The sequence below is a fragment of the Drosophila arizonae genome, chromosome 4 (genome assembly GCF_054131065.1).
Source record: "Drosophila arizonae isolate 15081-1271.41 chromosome 4, UAZ_ARI_1.0, whole genome shotgun sequence".
Lineage (NCBI taxonomy): Eukaryota > Metazoa > Arthropoda > Insecta > Diptera > Drosophilidae > Drosophila > Drosophila arizonae.
In genome coordinates this window covers 16,284,377-16,303,254 of record NC_142924.1, presented here as the reverse complement: position 1 = coordinate 16,303,254, position 18,878 = coordinate 16,284,377, and the positions used below count along the sequence as shown (strand labels likewise).

General features: G+C 41.0%; 5 protein-coding genes across 10 annotated transcripts; 3 read left to right on the top strand and 2 right to left on the bottom strand.

Annotated features, from left to right (window-relative positions):
• Window positions 1–427: 427 nt before the first annotated feature.
• CapaR (Capability receptor) lies at window positions 428–2,729 on the top strand. Of its 6 annotated transcripts, none has more exons than XM_089467887.1 (10): window positions 429–618; window positions 762–992; window positions 1,059–1,209; window positions 1,267–1,357; window positions 1,415–1,614; window positions 1,682–1,855; window positions 1,914–1,988; window positions 2,053–2,197; window positions 2,261–2,477; window positions 2,532–2,729. In XM_089467887.1, the coding sequence occupies exons 2-10, from the start codon at window positions 813–815 to the stop codon at window positions 2,649–2,651; spliced, it is 1,353 nt and encodes a 450-aa protein (XP_089324013.1). In that variant the 5' UTR covers window positions 429–618; window positions 762–812; the 3' UTR covers window positions 2,652–2,729. The 6 variants fall into 6 exon arrangements, with proteins under 6 accessions (XP_089324015.1, XP_089324013.1, XP_089324012.1 ...); XM_089467886.1 differs by having other exon boundaries at window positions 429–638; XM_089467888.1 differs by having other exon boundaries at window positions 443–518.
• A 1,137-nt stretch (window positions 2,730–3,866) lies between these two features.
• LOC108620643 (uncharacterized) lies at window positions 3,867–6,488 on the top strand. Its single transcript, XM_089467883.1, has 3 exons — window positions 3,867–5,547; window positions 6,074–6,269; window positions 6,337–6,488. Exons 1-3 carry the CDS (start codon window positions 4,072–4,074, stop codon window positions 6,369–6,371), a joined length of 1,707 nt encoding a protein of 568 aa, XP_089324009.1. The 5' UTR covers window positions 3,867–4,071; the 3' UTR covers window positions 6,372–6,488.
• Window positions 6,489–7,098: 610 nt separating this feature from the next.
• Window positions 7,099–10,944, top strand: LOC149269225 (mucolipin-3-like). Its single transcript, XM_089468880.1, has 3 exons — window positions 7,099–7,792; window positions 8,733–9,583; window positions 9,651–10,944. Exons 1-3 carry the CDS (start codon window positions 7,388–7,390, stop codon window positions 10,387–10,389), a joined length of 1,995 nt encoding a protein of 664 aa, XP_089325006.1. The 5' UTR covers window positions 7,099–7,387; the 3' UTR covers window positions 10,390–10,944.
• Window positions 10,945–12,620: 1,676 nt separating this feature from the next.
• On the bottom strand, window positions 12,621–15,801 carry LOC149269224 (uncharacterized). Its single transcript, XM_089468879.1, has one exon. The coding sequence runs from the start codon at window positions 15,799–15,801 to the stop codon at window positions 15,454–15,456; it is 348 nt and encodes a 115-aa protein (XP_089325005.1). The 3' UTR covers window positions 12,621–15,453.
• Window positions 15,802–15,828: 27 nt separating this feature from the next.
• On the bottom strand, window positions 15,829–17,913 carry LOC108612343 (frizzled 2). Its single transcript, XM_018005222.2, has one exon. The coding sequence runs from the start codon at window positions 17,911–17,913 to the stop codon at window positions 15,829–15,831; it is 2,085 nt and encodes a 694-aa protein (XP_017860711.2).
• Between the last annotated feature and the right edge of the window lie 965 nt (window positions 17,914–18,878).

Below are 18,878 nucleotides of genomic sequence, written 5' to 3'. Positions count from 1 at the left end.
TATTAAATTTATCTCTTTGCTGCTATTTGGCTAAGATGGATTTTTATCTAATCAATTATATTGTTTACTTTTCTACATATATATTTGCCAGCTTAACATGAAGCGTAAACAATTCAGTGCTTGCGTATTTTAAGCGCCAATGGATCAATGAATACTTTTAAAGCTCTTATATGTAACGTATTTTTGAATGTAAGTTAAAGATCATACGCAAATACAAACAGAGATAAATGTATTAAAAGATAACAATTATTTTCTTAGCTCAATTTGCAATATTAATATTAAGACGCCTTTCTCTTTACTCCGCCCCATGTGCTTAAATGTGTAGGCAGGTACGTAGTTTACTTTTGAAAGATTAATTACCTGCCTTGGCGCATAGTAAGAAGAAAAGTACATATTTGCAAAACGTTCATTCTTATCTGAATATGATTTTGTGTGAACAGTAATCTGCGGTCATCTAAGAGATTCAGTTAGAAATTGCGATATTACGTGCGAGTAGCCCCCAAATTCGACGGCAAATTGTCTAGAAATTTTAATTATTAATTAATGCAGTTAAAATTAAAATAAATGACAATTAAAAGTGTTAAGCTCCAAATATAAATATTTCTGAAAATATTTAGTGTAAATCTGGATGTGGATATGTATTATGCAGGAGCTGAATTTGTTCTGAGCCTTAAAAGCTGTGTCATTTTATGGATATACTTTTAACTTACACAGTCTCTTTTTGACTTTGTTTCAAGTATTTGATTTGTTTTATTTTAAAGAACTTCACGAAAAATGGTTCGGTATACCTTAAACTGATTCTCATTACGAATATGAATATGAATTCGAGTTTGAATGTGAATTTGAGTACCCAGTTGGGCACCATGGATGCTACTGCAGCTGCATTGCCTGACATAGATGATTACGGCTGCCCCAACCTGAATTGCACTCCAATGGAGTTCACACAATTTATACTCGGTCCACAGACTCTGCCACTACATAAGGCGCTGCTGGTAAGATGACAGGCAATTTAGACAATTTAGAAGAAATTATACATTAATGTAGAACATATTTTCTAGATCAGCATAATATTTAGTGGCATATTCATAACCGGTGTCTTGGGCAACGTCTTGGTCTGCATGGTTATCATTAGGCATGCGGCTATGCATACGGCAACAAATTATTATCTATTCAGTTTGGCAGTTTCCGATTTACTTTACTTACTCTTAGGTGGGTTAGTCTCTTATATTTTAGTTATATAAATTAAGTAGCTATACAAATGTTTAGGATTGCCAACGGAAGTATTTCTCTACTGGCATCAATATCCGTTTCTATTCGGCTTACAGTTCTGCAAGCTGCGCGCATTTGTTTCGGAAGCGTAAGTATTGGCACTTAAAATCTAGTTAATTATTTAATTGCAACAGTTGTATAACAGCTGCACCTACGTTTCGGTATTCACAATTGTTGCCTTCTCCATGGAACGATTTCTGGCCATATGCTATCCGCTGCATGTGTGTGCCATGTCCGGCTTTCAGCGAGCACTGCGAATCATTACAGTGCTTTGGATTGTTAGCTTCCTCACTGCAATACCATTCGGTGTTAAGACTGAAATTCAATACTTGAATTATCCAATCGGTATGACAGAAGTTTTATATACATATATTTATTGTAAATTTTTAATAAATTCGTCTTACTCTAACAGATGGATCTCGAATACTGGAATCTGCATTTTGCTCCATGGAATCAGAGTTTCCTGATAAATATCCTTTGTTTGAGGGTTCTTTTATAATATTTTTCATTATACCCATGATACTCATTTTTGTGTTGTATGGTCGCATGGGTGCTCAAATACGCTCCAGAGCCGCTGACCAATTGGGTATGTTAGAAATGAACTAAATTAGAATTATTTTGTTGAATTAAAATTTTGCCTGCAGGAGTTCAGCAGGGCTCATGGAATCGGGAGTCTCGCAGCTCGCAGAAGAAAAAGCGAGCCGTTATACGAATGTTGGGTAAGCTTTATATATATATCAATTTAATTATATATAATTAGCTACAGCTCTTTTCTTTTATTAGCCGCCGTTGTTATCACATTCTTTGTCTGTTGGTTTCCCTTTCATCTGCAACGATTATGGTTCTTATACGCCAAGAACTTTGCCTGCTTTCAAAATGTCAACGAATGGCTCTTTTCGATCGCGGGCTTTGCCTACTACGTGTCATGGTAAGCTCATATACGCAATGGATCTGCTACTAGTTAAACTCTTTCTTCTAATTATCATATTAGCACCATCAATCCAATTGTGTATAATGTGATGTCCAAGCGCTATCGAATTGCCTTCAAGGAAATTCTGTGCGGCAAGAAAGCTGGAGCTTTCTATAACAGCGGCTTTGCTCGAGATCAATCGAGCTTTATGCGAGATGAAACGAGTTTTCGGCGAAATGGCAGCACTAACAATAATAATCTGAGCAGCAGCAATGTGCGCTATAATCGAGTACATTCTGTAAGTTTATTTTAATATTTCTCATTATCTCATAAAGATATACATTTTTTGTAGAATCGCGTATCCGACTGCTCGCTGCTGAGCACTACAAAAATAGTCATAGTGCTTGGAAATAGAAGAGAAGCAAATCATAATATACCTGAAGAAACTGACATAAAAAAGGAGGAGCCATAAGGCTGGTATTCATTCTATATATATTATATGATATTAAATTATCTATGTAAACATATCAATAAATTTATTTAAACTAGACTTTTGAAATTTTACTTAATGAAACAAAGGGTAAACATCAAAAATATTTTATGCCAGAAAGTCACAGCTTAATTATGGCATCAATGCATATGTATATTGGAGAATAACAGTAGTATTTCTTGAATAGTTATCTATGTTTAACTGTGCTTGATTTGCATAACAATATCATTCAGAAGAAAAAAACAAAACCGAAATACCGTAGTGAAAGTTTTAACCATGAGTTTTATAATTGGGCTGCATGGGCATTAAAATCTTTATTTTTCAAGCTTTAAAAAATAATAAAAATAAAGAAAAAAAAAAAAAGGAAAAAAACAAAAAACAAACAAACAAAAATAAATTGCTACTCAATTCGCTTAAAGAGAAAACTTTAACGTAATAATACACAATGCCCAGTGAATCAACGGAGTTGATTAGAACAATTATCCAATTATATATGGAACAATATTGTATTGTAATGCTCTTGTTTACGCAGCGCGTGAGAGAAACCTTGAAACTGGTTTGTCATTAAACAGATGTAAGATGCCTCGCAGAGAGATGAGCTAAAACCAGAAATGAAGATGGGTAATTATACATATGATAAAGACCATTGAATACCTTACATTATTCATATGAATATTTAAATGAATAATAATTTTATCAATTTATCAAATGAATTGCTTAATTTAAAATGATATTTACCTATGAATAGTTGATTATGGGTCAATTTAAATAAAGTTCGAATTTGGAGTAAAAATAAAATAAAATTAGTTACCTGCATTTGGCAGCCCTGGTTCAATGGAATTCGAAAATATAATACCCGCTTTAGCCGCATTAAGTTTGAGCCTCAGAAGTTTTGCAGTCCATAGCTGCGCTGGCATAAAGAAAGAATAAAGAGAAACGAATATATTAGAAGAAGCTGCTCACGCAGTGCTTTTTGAATGCATTGATGCTATTTCGGGTGCTGTCGCAGCTAAACTAAAACTAAACTAAACAATCCGGTTTCCTTGCATACGCGCGATGAAGCTTCGCTTTGTGTTCTGCTGAAAAATAGGAGAAGAGGCAGAAAAGCCAATCTGCAGCATTTGACCCAGAGACAACGGAGCGTGCTGAGCTCCTCACTTCGCGGATCGCGCTTCAGTTGCCAACAGATACCGCAATAGGAGAGATCAATCCAACAAACAACCAGTTCGAAACAAAAGAAGCTCAACAACAAAGCTCTGTCTGCGTTTGGCTGTGCGTCGTCGTCGTCGTTGTTGTTGTTGTTGTTGGTTAAATTTTAAGAAAATCGGAATTTGTTTATTTCGAGTAAAAGTAAAGTAAAAGTTGAAGAACCGAAGAGCTGCGCGGCCAACGGCAGAATTAAATGCTGATCGACAGTCGCAGAAGTCAGACACAACGCGACGCGATACGCGAGTTTTCGTACAGATCAGACTCAAATATGTGGAAGAGTAGGAATAGCAGAAGCAACATAATGCCAGGCCTTATGCATGTGTTAAGTGTGTTGCTGCTGCTGGCTGCAGTCTGCCTGCAGCGGGAAGTGGAAAGTGCAGCGACTACTGCATCGCCTCGCACTGCGCGCATAATGCAGTTCCTGAGGGAGCCCCCACCCAATTTCCATGCCAATCGCCGTGTTGGTGTTGGCCCAGGACAAGGGCCACGCCTGCGACCAAATGGAGACAACTTGAGGCCACCAACTCCCTGGCGACCACCGATGCCACCGCCAGTGCTCGCTGGACAGCAGCTGCTGCGGCGTGAGTTCAATGGCAATTGGCCATATGCTGGCAATGGCGGCAATCGCTTTGCCCACTCCAAGGATGCGGCGCCAGTGCTGGATGTGGGCAAGAATCAGTTCTATCGGCCCAAGGAGGCGCCACAATTCAACTACAATGTCAATCAGTATACGCCGAATTTCAAGGCCTCGCCGCCCCACTACAATGCGAACAAGGAGCAGCCGCAGAAGTTTCCAGGATATGCACCAATCAAGCAATACGCCATACCAATGGAGGCCACCAAATATGTAGCCAACTATGCCGAGACACCGACCAAGCAGCCTCAGCAATTGGCACAAACTGCCAACGGCTATGCCGTCTATGAAGACACAGACAATGTGAAGAATGTCGCTCCATTTGCCAACAACTATCAGCAGACTTCGCAGCTGTCCAAGGAAGCGGAAAGCTATTTGCATTTCATGAGTACCAATGATTATTTCCTGCCCAGACGCGAGCCCAACTACAAGCAGCTGGACTTGGAGCGTGATCAAATCAACTACCAGCAACAGAGACTGGTTCAACAGCAGCAGCAACAACAGCAGCAACAGCAACAACAGCAGCAACAACAACAGCAACAGCAGCAACAACATCAGCAACAGCTGCTGGATAGCAGCGCTTCTTCCAGCTATAACAAGCCTCTGCGAGTCGCGGATCTCTTCTATCAGCAGGATCCTGCACCACATAGTTCGACTGTGGTGCGCGGCAGCTACCAGGCAGGACAAAATGCCTTTGTTGTCAAGTCGGATGGCAATAAGTCCGTGAAGCACATCTTGTCCACTTCGTTGACACCGCGCACCACTCAATTGCCGCCAGCGTCGACCTACAGTCACGTCAGGCATGGTGCACAGAAGACAGTGACTCCCGAGCCAGTGAGATTTGAGTTTACGGAGCATGATGCGATCAGAGGATCGGCTAGTTATACGAATGCGCCACATGGACAAAAATATTACTACGAGACCCACACAGTTGCACCACCACCACAAACGCCCGCTGTGAGCGTGGCGCCCATACCCGAGAGCTTGCCACCCGTGAAGGAGGAGCCCAAGGAGAGCGCCGAATATGTCAACCAGGTGAGACTATTTTTATCTCTCTTCAGTATTTTCTCTTCAAACTAGATAACTCAGAAATAGAAAAAGAAATAATAATAAGCGTTCGGCTGCGGCTGTATCAGCTGAAAATTTGATCACAATCTTAATGACTGTGAAGAACATGGCTACTTTCCATCATTAACAAATGCCAAGCACTCCATTAAATGTCTCGGCGCACAACTTTCTTCCCGCTTCGGATGTTTGATATCAATCAAAGTACTGCGGTAGCGATCATAAAGATTTAAATCAGCCTTAATTTGTTTCCGAATTTCAACATTTTCGAATAGTTAAATTTTCTAATACTTTCACCGTCTTACTAGAGACTAGAAAACAATCCAAATAACTTTGAATTAAGTAATTTCAATAATTCAAGCTTTTTTGGAGCGATTGCAAGAATGATTATGTATTAAACATTAAATACATTAATATACACATGTGTATAGATATTCTCCTCCATATCAACGACCTTCTTGAAATTTAAAACTCTTTTAATTTCCTATGCCAACAGGACACCGGCTATAAGCCAGCGCCAACAGCGTTTTCACCCGAACCACCAGCCGAGAGCCAACAGGACAATGATGCTCATTGTGAGAAAATTTGTGCGAAAGTCTATGATGAAAATGATGAAATAGTTTGTGGCTCTGACGGATATATGTATACGGGAGAAACTCAATTGGAGTGTTATTCGACATGTCTAAATATCAGTGAGTGTTTCTATATTTATACGTTAATAAATGAATTATTTCATATTTTATTTTTTATAAATTGCAGAGGTGTCGATAAAGAGCAAAGGGTCATGTGCTTAAGTGTACAATTTAAATGAATTCGATTTATTTATTTGTTTAGCTGTAATATTTATTTTAAAGTAAGGTTATTTATTTGTATTTTAAGAAAAATAAATCATGTCATTGAAACTTTATAAATCTCATGTTTATGATTAAAGCCTGATTTGTTTATTTTTATTTCAAAACATTGATTTTATCATTAAACATACATTCAAAAATGTGTTATATTATCAATGATAAAAGTTTTCAGTAAAAAGTAACGGTAAGTAACCGTCATCAGAATCGGCTACAGTTGACGCGGTTTCATGGGAAATCAAAGAATAAGAGTGGAGCGATTTTGAAAAGCAGTAGTCAAAATAACACGGGCGACTAGTTACTAGTTTATGCTAAGTTTTGTATTCTAAGCCGATTTTTATTTTTATTTTGACTACTGCTTTTCAAAATCGCTCCACTCTTATTCAAATTTTAAACGCGCGCGCGCAATTTATGGATAGTGCTACAACGTAGTTTGTCGTCGTGCTCACGACCTATCGATGAGAGTAAATAAATAAATAAATAAACAATAAAAGAACCAATTTCAAGAAAGGAGCAACCTAAAATTTGCTTAAATGCGTTTTATTTATTTAGTTTTGGAATTCTATATCATTGTTAATATGAAATCACTAATAAGAATACCCTTAATGCACTTAAGGTCAAATGCAAGTGTTCGATGTCGTGAGTATTGTTTTAATTTGTTGTCACGAGGGTATCGCAAATCCGAATATAAGTTATCGGCCTATCGAGACGATAACAACATTGGCGAAAACAAAGCAATTTACGTACATTATAATTTTTGGCAGTATTTATTATCAATTCGCTTAAATAACGTCGCAGTCGCGCATTTAACCATTTCTATATACCCAAGTTTCGTTTGCCTGTTGCGTGTGTGTGGAATTTCTTTTGCATGTTGGAGAAACTAAAGCAAAAGGAAATCTCTACACTGAGGCAACTACGCAACACCCTGCGACCTCGACACGCAGCCAGTGCAATATATTGAAATGCAAAACTACGGCGCTGGAGCTGCTGCTGCTGCCGCTCCAGCCGTCAAGCGCCGTACGGACAGCTACGAAGCTGCACAACACCATCCACATACGCCCAGCAGCGGCGAAAACTCGCGCTGCGAAAGCGATGATGACTATGTGAACACCAGGATCTTGCGGCGACGCATGGAGCAGCAGTCAACGCCTGTGGTGACAGTGGCGCCAAACGTAGTTCCAGCCAGTGTCTCAGCAGCACCAGCATCAGCCCAGGGTCATGTTGAGCAGCCGCAGTTTCCAACGGCCACATCCTCAGCAGCCTCGTACAACGAGGAGCGCATGCGACGCAAGCTGCAGTTCTTCTTTATGAATCCCATCGAGAAATGGCAAGCGCGCCGAAAGTTTCCCTACAAATTTGTGGTGCAGGTAAAGAACAAAAACGCTCAGACATGTATACTCATAAACCTGCCTCTCCGCTCCACTCATCTGGTCGAACTTTGCTCACGTGATGGCCGTGCAAAGGGGTCCGAATTGTCTGTGGGTGACACATCTTTTAAACAATGAAATTTTTCCGCCCGCGCCAAAAATATTGCTCAACATTTATTCCGTTTGTAAGGCACTTAAAATTGAGCAGCTACCTACAACTATCTATTTTGTTTAAACAATAGCCGAAGATTGCACACCCATACACTTACATCAGCCCTACCTGGCCTTATCTCTGATTCTAACAATAAAGAAACACGTAATACACTTACTTTAAAGCATTTACTTAGCCACATGATAAATAATTGTTTTGACTAGGGACTTTTTTCTAAGGTCATGATTAATAGTCTGCGTCGTAGCCATTCCTATATAGAAAATAAAAAAGAAATGATTTTAATTAGATATGAATATGAATATGTATGTATGGCTAGATAGAGAGTATTTTTAGTTCGCCTTTATCACTATAGACATATACTCTGTTCATATACTGTATGTATATACTCTGTTCATATTCAAACACTTTTCCCCACAGAGATGATTCCACGAATAATTAGCACAAATTTTTCGTTTACGTCAACAATCTAATCAATTGTTTAATTACTTTGCAAACAAACAAACATATTTATGTAAGTGCGCTCGTAGCTGTTATGCTTATAGAACAATAGACCATTTTAAGTGTACTAAATAGGATAAAAAAAAGATCTTTCAGGTATATAAAATTTATGTTTGCTTTAGCATTTTAGACAATTCTCATCTTTTTTGTTGTTCGCTCAATATATTTATAACAATATACTATATATATGCTTAAGCTGTTGTTGCTCAATTAGCGGTTTCTGGTCGCTTAAATGAATTCGAATTTAATTTATTTGTTTGTCGCTTTCAGATCGTGAAGATAATTTTGGTGACGATGCAGCTATGCCTGTTTGCCCATTCTCGCTACAATCACATCAATTACACGTGGGATAATCGCATTGCCTTCTCGCACCTGTTTCTGAAGGGCTGGGACTCGTCACGTGAAGTTGAGAGCTATCCACCTGCCGTGGGACCATTTGCATTATATGAGAAATCAGAGTTCTTTAACACGGTCCAGTTTGCCCTGGACGGCTATGGCAATGTCAGCCGTTCCATTGGACCCTATTTCTATCCCACCGCTAATAATACGATGCCACCGCTGACGCTCTGCATGCAGAATTATCAAGAGGGCACAATATTTGGTTTCAATGAGTCATATATCTTTGATCCACATATCTATGAGCTGTGCGAGAAACTGCCGCCAAATGTATCCAGCATTGGAGTCGAGAAATATTTATTAAGTCAAGGTGTGGAGGTGAACTTCGCATCGCTGGTTACAGCGGAGCTATCGTTCCATATTAAAACCGTGAATTTTAAGGCCAACGCGGGGGCCTTGTCCGCGCCCGATTGCTTTAGGTTCGACATAGCTATATTGTTCAATAATCGGGACCACGATGGCCAAATGCTGCTGTCGCTCGATGCTGAAGCTACGCGCCTGAAGTGCAAGGGCGACACAGACTTCATTTCGGAGGCACGATTCGATGCCATACTGAGAAGCAGTCTCAATATCTTCGTCCTCTTGACCTGCGCCCTCTCCTTTGCGCTGTGCACTCGCGCTCTCTGGAGAGCTTACCTGCTGAAGTGCACCACCAAAAACTTCTTCCGCTCTCATTTCGGCAAGGAACTGAGCTTTGATGGAGGACTGGAGTTTGTCAACTTTTGGTTGGTGACATAAATTAATAAATATATATATTATGGTACATTATTACTAACTATCTGTGTCTTTTAGGTATATTATGATCATCTTTAACGATGTCTTGCTAATGATTGGCTCGGCGCTAAAAGAACAAATCGAAGGCCGTTACATGGTTGTCGACCAGTGGGATACCTGCTCACTGTTTCTGGGCATTGGCAATATGCTGGTGTGGTTCGGTGTGTTACGCTATTTGGGCTTCTTCAAGACCTACAATGTTGTAATACTCACTCTGAAGAAAGCTGCACCGAAAATACTACGCTTCCTAATCGCCGCATTGCTGATATATGCGGGCTTCGTGTTCTGCGGTTGGCTTATACTGGGTCCATATCATATGAAGTTCCGATCGCTGGCCACAACCTCTGAGTGCCTTTTTGCGCTGATCAATGGCGACGATATGTTCGCTACGTTCGCGACGCTCTCCAACAAGGCCACTTGGCTATGGTGGTTCTGTCAGATTTACCTGTACTCCTTTATCTCGCTGTACATCTACGTTGTGCTATCGCTGTTCATCGCTGTCATTATGGACGCTTATGATACGATTAAGACGTACTATAAGGATGGGTTTCCCGTCTCCGATCTCAAGGCATTTGTGGGCACACGCACCGCAGAGGATATCAGTTCTGGTGTCTTCATGAACGATCTGGATGACTTCGAGCAGACGAGCTTCGTGGATGTGGTGCGAAACCTGTGCTGCTGCACGTGCTGCAGTCGACGCCAGGAGACGACCCAAGGCAACAGCGGCTACACGAGCCTATCGAGTATTATGAAATAGTTTGATTCGCCATAGAATTTGCAGGTGTTTGTTTGTTTGTCTTTAGCTTAATTCAAATTGTTGTTAGCTTGTTGTAATTCGATTTTACTTTTATATATTTGCGCCAAAGCTAAGTGCTCAACAAAGAGCCCAAAAGTACGTACCAACAGAAATTCCAATTGTCCAATTGTCAGCTTCATTTTATATAACTCAAATTTTGACTAGACGTGCAGCTGGCAAATTACTTTAAGTTCAAAATAAACTTTCTGATTAAACAATACGCAAGATATTAAAGCACAGCCTACCAAGCATCTGTATGTGATATAATACAGAAGAACCATAGAACCAATACTAGAACATGGGAATTTGATTAGAAATGCAACAGGATCTTCCATGTGAACAATACATTAAAAAAAAAAAAAAAACGAGTTTACGTACAAAGTAAGAGTCACTTGATTGTGCAATTATATACTATATAGTATATATAGAAATTCATATAATATTAATCTATTTATGATTACAATGAAACGCTTGTAAAATATCTAAAAAATAAATATAGCTAAATGTCGAATTCAATTGTATTTTTTTTTTTTTTAATTTTAAAAAGGGCTTTTGCTTGAGTATGACAAAGACTGGGATGTGATTAGATAATATACCATATATATCATATCTTCTATAGTTTTGCGACTTTGAAAAGCCAGAGATATTACAATGATATATAGACTTTAAAAAGAATATGAAAAGGTCTTGGAAAAATCGATAATAAATTTATATTGCTTGTTCCTTTTAAGGAAGAGCGTATCCAATGCTACCTTTATAATATTTATATAAAATCAATATAATAAACATCTATCGACTCTTTCACTAAACTAATCGAAATAAACAGTTCCACACCGTTTGATAAGCATTGTACCCATAAAAAACGAACAACGAAACATTCAATTCGTATTTCTAATGTTTGTTCCGTCAGCAAATAAATGTAATTCAGCATTGCTTATAAATGAGCCAAGCTGGCCAAATAGTCAATGGCCAACTGGCCCAATGGCCATTAGCACCTTTAATAGTCCATTGAGCAGCGGACATTAGGCGACAATTGAAGCCTCAAACCAGAGAAAAAATCGAACTTTTTTACACCCCGAACCCATTGAAAATGAGAAATCAGGGTACAATGGTTTTGTTAAGGAGGCATGGCAGACTCGATTTAGCCGTCCGCTTCTCTGTCTATAAAAAATTTATTTCCTCCAAGAATTTCTTCTATTTCCTCTAAGCATTTTCTCCAAATATTTCGTCTAAGTATTTCTTCTTCGTCTTCGTCTTCGTCTTCTTCTTCTTCTTCTTCTTTTTCTTCTTCTTCTTCTTCTTCTTTTTCTTCTTCTTCCTCTTGAACTGCTCCAAATCTTAAATGCTTAGCTGAGCGATCATTAAATATTTGCAGACACTTTACTTCACTTTACTGCACTGTACGAATAACCCCCACCAGGCTTAGGCGACTGAAGAAATGCTGCAGCTGTTGCCCTTTATATAGGGCGACTTTTACTCAGAGCCTAGGTCGCGCTCAAATGTTGTGGGGCTCGCTACAGCCGAACGTTAAGTGACCAATGGGAAAGGAACACTCTCTGCTGCTGCAGAGAGCTTCGAGCTTCGTTTTACTCAAATATAAATAACACATGAATACTGCTGCACACACATAGACAACTGAAATGATTTGTAGCTCTTCTGAGCTCTTGCTTTTGTTTGGCCGACAGACAGAGCGGTAAACGGAGAGTACAGACTGTGAGCTAGACAGGGAGACAGGCAACACTCATTAAGCTGCTTAAGAGTATTTATGCTTGATAAAGCTAATTGTTGATATGCTGAATAACTTACGTACTTTCATATTTATAATTATTAGGTGGCATAGACAGCAGTTTCTTCTCTTTATTGTTCTCTTAAGGACTAACACTTCTGCATAGTCTGTCTACATTTCTATTCTATTTCTATTCGTTTCATACCATACCGTTTCCAAAGAGGCATTAAGAGCTAGAGAGCAGATCCGTGTTTTGAGCGTGCAGATCGAGCTTTTTTCTAAAAATCGATAACTATTCCTTTTTTTGTTATCGAGTAAAAGCCTGTGATATGCAGAAAGTTGAAATTGCCCGCGCAATACTAATATCGCTGATGCTGCAGTGTTTCCTTTTTCAAGTTTTAATTTGTTTGCGCATTTGTAAACACGGAGTTTAGGATATCACCAAGCTAGGCACCCGGAATAGAAGTTTCTTAATTGTTTTATGTTAGATTTTATTTTAAATGTTTTCCTTTTTTTGTCAATTACAAATGTATTTAATATTATTTTGCGTCTATTGTTTGGAATTTCTTTTTTCCCCTCTCTGTTTTGAGTGTTTTTTTTAGTGAGATTTTTTAGACGTGCATCAAAATCGTATTTTTGGTTTTATGATTTTCAAACAGCATTTTGATTTAAAAATGTTTATTATTTTGTTGCTTGTAAATAAAATAATATCTGCATTATTTGTATTGTTTAAAGTATTAAATGCCTTTCATTGCGTTTTCATTTTAATATACTATATATAAATATGCATTGTATATATAATTTATCTTTTTTTTTTTTTTATTTATGATTTTTCTTTTCTTTTTCTTTATTTTTAAATTACATTTCACAAAATACAATTCACAACTACACTTGACGTCAAGTTACTGGTTTCTGGTTACTGGTTTCTGTGTGTAACTAATCCCTTCAATCACGCTCGCTATAACATCTATCGATCTGAACCCAAATCCATTTATGTAATATGGTTTTTTGCTCGTTTTGTTTATTTTAAATTTTAAATTTCTTGTTAAAATTAAAAAATCGTATACATGGGCAAATTGCAATCAATTTTTGTTCATCAATTTAGAAAATGAATTTTCAATCACAAAAAATCAACGTAAAAATGGATTAATTTTAATTTTAATCTGTTTTCGTATTCGTATTCATTTTCTTTCAATTTTTCCTTTTTTTTTTACATTTCATTTACGTATATTCGTTACACTTGTTTAGCCTTTAATATATATATATTTGTGTGTATATATATAGTATAATTTATTACGATAAAAGCGTTAACTATTTACGCTCAAAACTAAATTTCTCAAATGCCGAAACTCTAAGATTTCCTCTCAAATTTTTCCACATTCCAAACTAAAATCTACTATTAATATTTTGTAATATATAATATATTTATATATTAAATTTTTTGGTTTATTAAGCTTATTAACAACATCGAATAGTACGCGTATTTTTTGTTTGTTTTTTTTGTTATTGTTTTGTTTTCAATATATGTATATGTGTAAGTATATTAAACATTGTACGTCATTTAGAGAAATTTTTGCTAATTAATATTTACTTGTTTTCTTATTTGTTTTGGTTTTTTTTGTTTTTTTTTGTTTTTTTTTTTTTTGTTTGCTTAACTTGGAGAGCTTCGTTTTTATGATACGTATAAGTGTAGAGGGGTTTTCTTATGAACGCTAAATATCAACAAAAGTTCAATGTGAAAAGAAAAAGTTCAAGCTGAAACAGAAAATAAAAAATCTACTTACAGAAAAATGAAAATAAAATTCCAAAAAAATAAAAACTCAAAAGTATAATTTTTTTAAAGTAATTTTTATTACAGTGTTTTTTATTTTTATTTTTTCTTGATTTTTTTTTTGTATTTTTTAATTATTGATGATTTTATAGAAATAGTTATAGTTGCTATAACATTACACATAGAGTTGCTATATTATAATATAATATATATATTTAATTATAGATAATTTTTACGTTTTGTTTCGTATGTGAAATTGGTTTCGAAATGCCAACAACAACAGTTGTAATTGTTGTTCGTATATATATATTAAATATATTAAATAAAAATACAATAGATTTTTAATGCATGAAAAATATTTTTGTTTTGTTTTTGGATTTCGTTTACAAACGAAAATTACATTTATTTAATACTCTTATCTCAATGTTTTACTTTATACAATTTTCCTTTGCTCTTTAAATGCAGTTTATTTTATTTTTTTCTATTAAATTTTCTGTGTAAAAATTAAATTCAGTTTTTCACTTTTCTTTTCTGTTTTGTTTTGTTGAGCTTAAATGCAGCGCTAAAATGCAAATTACTATTATTTAGTTTTTAGCTTTTAGTTTTTAGGATAAGTTACAAAAAAAGTCGTTTACAAACTAAGCGCAATTTGAAAAATATTTACAAGAAATTAGTGCTGGATAATGCTGGCTCTTAAGTTAGGTTTTTAAATAATTTACAAATGGTTTTGCAACACTGTGCGCTCGCTCGCTCGCTCACTCTCTGCAATGTGGATGCAGCGACAACCCTAAAACATAACGCACTTAGCGAATTCGAAATGTGTATGTGTGTGTGTGTGTCTCTTCGTAATATATATATATGTATTAAATGTGACTCTATGTATTAGGTTAAGGTTAATAGTTTAGGTAGTTTGATTAAAAGTTACTTGTAATTTCGAAATATGGCTCGTGGCTCTGACTTGGCAGTGTTGGCAAACGCTTTTGCTCTCTTTGTATTTGTTTTGTTTCCTTCTCTTGATTTCTGTTTGTTTAATGCAATTTCGTTTATCGATTTCTCAGTCTATTTTGTTGAAGAATTGAATGGAAAGAACCAAAAGGTAAAGCCGCTTCAGAACAACAAAATGCGCGCCTGGTTCGCTCGCTCGTTCCCATCTCGCTCAACTATTATTTGCTAGAGAGCGTTTTCCCCTCTCTGTGCTCGCTGCCTCTCTTTGCTTGCCCTTGTCGCCTGCTGATATACTCGTATATGTGTTTATAAGGTTTACGGACTAGAATCTTGGGCAAATCGCTTAAAATCTGTTTTGCGCCTTTCTCTAAACAAACTACAGCTACAAAAAATTAATATGGCAATCGCTTAATAAACCTCCGAGAAAGTGACAGGTGTGAGAGACAGAGACAGAGACAGAGACAGAGAGATAGAGTGAAGAGAGAGAGATTTGTTGTTTGGAGAGAGGGAATTAACTGCACTCTTACAGCTGACTAAAGCTGCTCGTTGAGACCCAGTGCGCGGTGTCCGGGCGTACCATTAACTATATGGGACCGTAGTCGCTCAATGCCTGCCCCGGATGCTGAGAGCCGGGTCCGCCGGGCAGTGTGACCACCACAGAGACGGCTCGTGAATCGATGACCGAACCGGGCGCTGTGCTCTGACCGCCGCCCACAACACCGCCAACACCACCAACGCCACCCACACCACCGCCACCATTGACATTGCCGTAGACAGTGCCAGGGGCGCCGCCATTGGCGCCACTGCCTTGTAACAAGCTGCCAGGAGGAGCTCCCATGCCAGACATACCGCCGCCGCCAACCGTACTATTGCTCATGCCCGCCGTGCTCATCAGTGTGCCGTGACCTCCCAGCACGCTGCCGCCACCCATGGTTGAAGCTCCTCCCGACTCTCCATGTCATACATGGCTGGCCGCTGGCTGCTTGAGAACGTGGTGGTGCAAGTGATGGTGGCTGGTGGAGGCCACCGAGGCGCCGCCGGCCTGTGTGTAGGGCGTGGCCAGCAGCGAGCCAGCCGCCGAGCCAACGGGCATGCCCATGCCGGAGCCCGCATACGGATGGGGAATGGGTGGCCGTTGCTTGATCAGTGCCTGGTTGGCGCCAGTGCGATCCGGTGCCCCGAACAGGCGACGCCAGAAGCGACGCCAGCTCTCAAGTGTCTTGCCCGACCAGATCCACACGCCCGAGGTGATGCCCACCGCCAGAGCCATGAAATACTTGAGCATGAGCACAGAGTAGAGGGGCTTCTTGCCGGGTCCCTTGACCTGGGCGCAGGGGCAGGCCAGAGCCTTGATCCAGTCCTCGAAGTAGGCCGCCTCGTACAGGTAGCAGCCGATGACAATCGTCGCCGGCACGGTGTACAGCACCGAGAAGATGCCGATGCGGATCATTAGCTTCTCCAGTTTGTCAGCCTTGACGCCAGCGCCAACGCCGCCCTGCTGCTTGATCACCGAGCGAATCCGGAAGAGCGACACGAAGCCAGCCATGAGGAAGGTGGTGCCAATGACGAGATACACGAACAGCGGTGCCAGCACGAATGTCTTCAGATGGTCCGGATTCAGGTTGCCCACGTAGCAAATGCCCAGAATGGGATCCCCATCGACGGCCGAGAGCAGGAGCACGGCCACAGACTGGACCGTGGGTATGAGCCAGGCAGCCAGATGGAAGTACTGCGAGTGCTTCGTTATCGCCTCGTTGCCCCACTTCAGGCCAGCGGCCAGGAACCAGGTGAAGCTCAGGATGACCCACCAGATGGACGAGGCCATGCCAAAGAAGTAGGTGAGCAGAAAGACCAGGGTGCAGGAGTGCGGTCCTGTCGAGCTCTCGCGCAGCAGTCGCCCGTCGCAGGCGATCTCCTCGTTCTGGAGGAAGTTGCGCGAGAGATAGCCGACGGCGACCATGAAGTAGCAGGCGGAGAGGAAGACAATGGGACGTTCGGGGTACTTAAACCTTTCGGTGTCGATGATGAATGTGGTTAGGGTCATGAGGGTGCTGCAGAAGCATAGACCCGACCACAGGGCGATCCACAGGCCGGCGAAGTCCTTTTCGTCGTTGGTGAAGAACGGACCCTTGCATGGAATGGCGCAGTTTGGTACGCCGGCGATCCTTTGCACAGTTAGGTTCATGTACCAGTGATGGTGCATCATGGGCGACTGCTGCATGAGCTGCTCCTTCCCCAGGACGATCAGCGGCGAACGGCACGAGCATGTGCACTCCTTTCCGTTTGCCTTTTCTCCTAGGGGATTTTGGCAGTTTTTTGAATTCTTGCCCTTGCACTTGTTGGACGTCGTCGACGATCCGCCCGAGCCGCTGCTGCCGCCCTGCTTGCGCTTGCCACCCGAACCGGAGCCCGAGCCGGCCGAGCCCGAACCACCGCTGCCGCCCGAGCCGCTGCCCGGCTCCGTATACGATGGCTGTTCCATGCACAGATTGTCGGGATCGCCATGCAGCGGCAGATTCTCGCAGGCCATCCGCTCGGGCCACTCGAAGCTGTACTGCTGCATGATGGGCGCACAGCCGGAGCGCGCACGCTCGCAGACGCTGCGGCAGACGGGCAACGGCTTGTGGTACTCCTCCAGGCAGATGGGCGTGTACATGCTGCACAGGAAGAACTTGAGGTCCGGCGAGCACTTGATCTCCACCAGCGGCCAGAACTGATGCACCTCCAGGCCCGCCTCGTCCTGGGTCTCGTGATTCATGTCGTTGGGAAACGCCGTCATATTGTAGCCGATGCCCCGGCACATGGGTATCGTGATCTGTTCGCAGCGCGAATTCGGATCCTTGGGTATGGCCGGCACGCCGTAGCCCGGCGCTGGGCTCACGTCCATGGAGTGTGAGCCCATGCCGCCCATGCCACCCATGCCGCCCATGCCCATGTGTCCGCCTCCGCCGTTGTTCGTCATGTGTTGCGAGCTGTCCGCCTGGACGAGCAGCAGGCCGGCTGCCACCAGCAGCAGCGTTGCCAGATTCATAATGTGTTGCATGCTTGTGCTTGTAGCTCTCAGCTTGTGTCTATCTCAGAGTACTTGGCTCTGTCTACTATTGCGCGCTCTCTCGCACTCTCTCGCTCACACCAGCTCGCTTAATCCTTGCTCAAGCGCTGCGAGCTAGCCGAGTTGTTGCTTTTGTTCTTTGTGCTATCAAGGATGATTCTCCGTGCAGAGCGTCAAATTGTCAACGCTTGACAAACGGCGTGGCCTAGCTGTAAGGAGAGAAAGAGAGAGAAGGAGTTAGTAAGGAATCGAATATGAGTGCAGCTCTAGACCTAAGCGCCGTCAGCATTTAACTGAACCTCGACTGGAATCTAGTTTTCCAGCAGAGCTGTAAACGCCGCCGCCGAGGCGTCGACAAGTTGCAGCAACTGCTCTTTCCTGTTCTCTGCGTGCGCTTCATTTGTTTCAATTGGAGCGACACTTGGGCGACAGCCAAATGTCACATGTCAACCCTTCCGCCAATATTTGCTGACGCTGACGCTGAACTGGAACTGGGAATTGGACAATGCTGGGGGTGCAGGGGGGGTAGGGGCTAGCTGGTTGGGCTGGAGAGTTTTACTGCTGACCAAGAGGCGCATCAATCAAAATCAGTGATTTTTATTAAATTTGACGGCGTCTGCTGGTCGCCAGCCTCAGCTGGAAGCTGCTGATGTGCTTGATCAAAGTGTTTGCTCAGCGCTGACCAGTTGGAGCGCAAAAAAAGGGTGTGAAAATGCCGGGGGTAAAGGGTTGCTGGCCACACGATGCGTGGACATGTGCATGTGTGTGTGCGTGTGTGATGAAGCAGAAATTAATTCAAGACAATTGCTCACTTGATGACACACACACCCAAGCAGAGAGAGAGAGAGAGCTTGAAGGGGGCAGCGTTGCGTGACCAGCGTTGCCACCTGACGTGAGACAATGTTGTAAACTGTGTCAGCTCTGGATATGGATATGGATATGGTTATGGTTATGGT

Excerpts from the sequence above, each read along its gene's own strand:
- CapaR (XM_089467887.1), top strand. The coding sequence starts at position 813 with ATGAATATGAATTCGAGTTTGAATGTGAATTTGAGTACCCAGTTGGGC. Across the intron at positions 1,856-1,913 it reads CAGAGCCGCTGACCAATTGG|GAGTTCAGCAGGGCTCATGG; the intron begins GTATGTTAGAAA and ends TTTTGCCTGCAG. Across the intron at positions 2,478-2,531 it reads GCTATAATCGAGTACATTCT|AATCGCGTATCCGACTGCTC; the intron begins GTAAGTTTATTT and ends CATTTTTTGTAG.
- LOC108620643 (XM_089467883.1), top strand. The coding sequence starts at position 4,072 with ATGCTGATCGACAGTCGCAGAAGTCAGACACAACGCGACGCGATACGC. Across the intron at positions 5,548-6,073 it reads GCGCCGAATATGTCAACCAG|GACACCGGCTATAAGCCAGC; the intron begins GTGAGACTATTT and ends CTATGCCAACAG. Across the intron at positions 6,270-6,336 it reads TTCGACATGTCTAAATATCA|AGGTGTCGATAAAGAGCAAA; the intron begins GTGAGTGTTTCT and ends TATAAATTGCAG.
- LOC149269225 (XM_089468880.1), top strand. The coding sequence starts at position 7,388 with ATGCAAAACTACGGCGCTGGAGCTGCTGCTGCTGCCGCTCCAGCCGTC. Across the intron at positions 7,793-8,732 it reads CCTACAAATTTGTGGTGCAG|ATCGTGAAGATAATTTTGGT; the intron begins GTAAAGAACAAA and ends TGTCGCTTTCAG. Across the intron at positions 9,584-9,650 it reads CTGGAGTTTGTCAACTTTTG|GTATATTATGATCATCTTTA; the intron begins GTTGGTGACATA and ends TGTGTCTTTTAG.
- LOC149269224 (XM_089468879.1), bottom strand. The coding sequence starts at position 15,801 with ATGGGTGGCGGCAGCGTGCTGGGAGGTCACGGCACACTGATGAGCACG.
- LOC108612343 (XM_018005222.2), bottom strand. The coding sequence starts at position 17,913 with ATGCAACACATTATGAATCTGGCAACGCTGCTGCTGGTGGCAGCCGGC.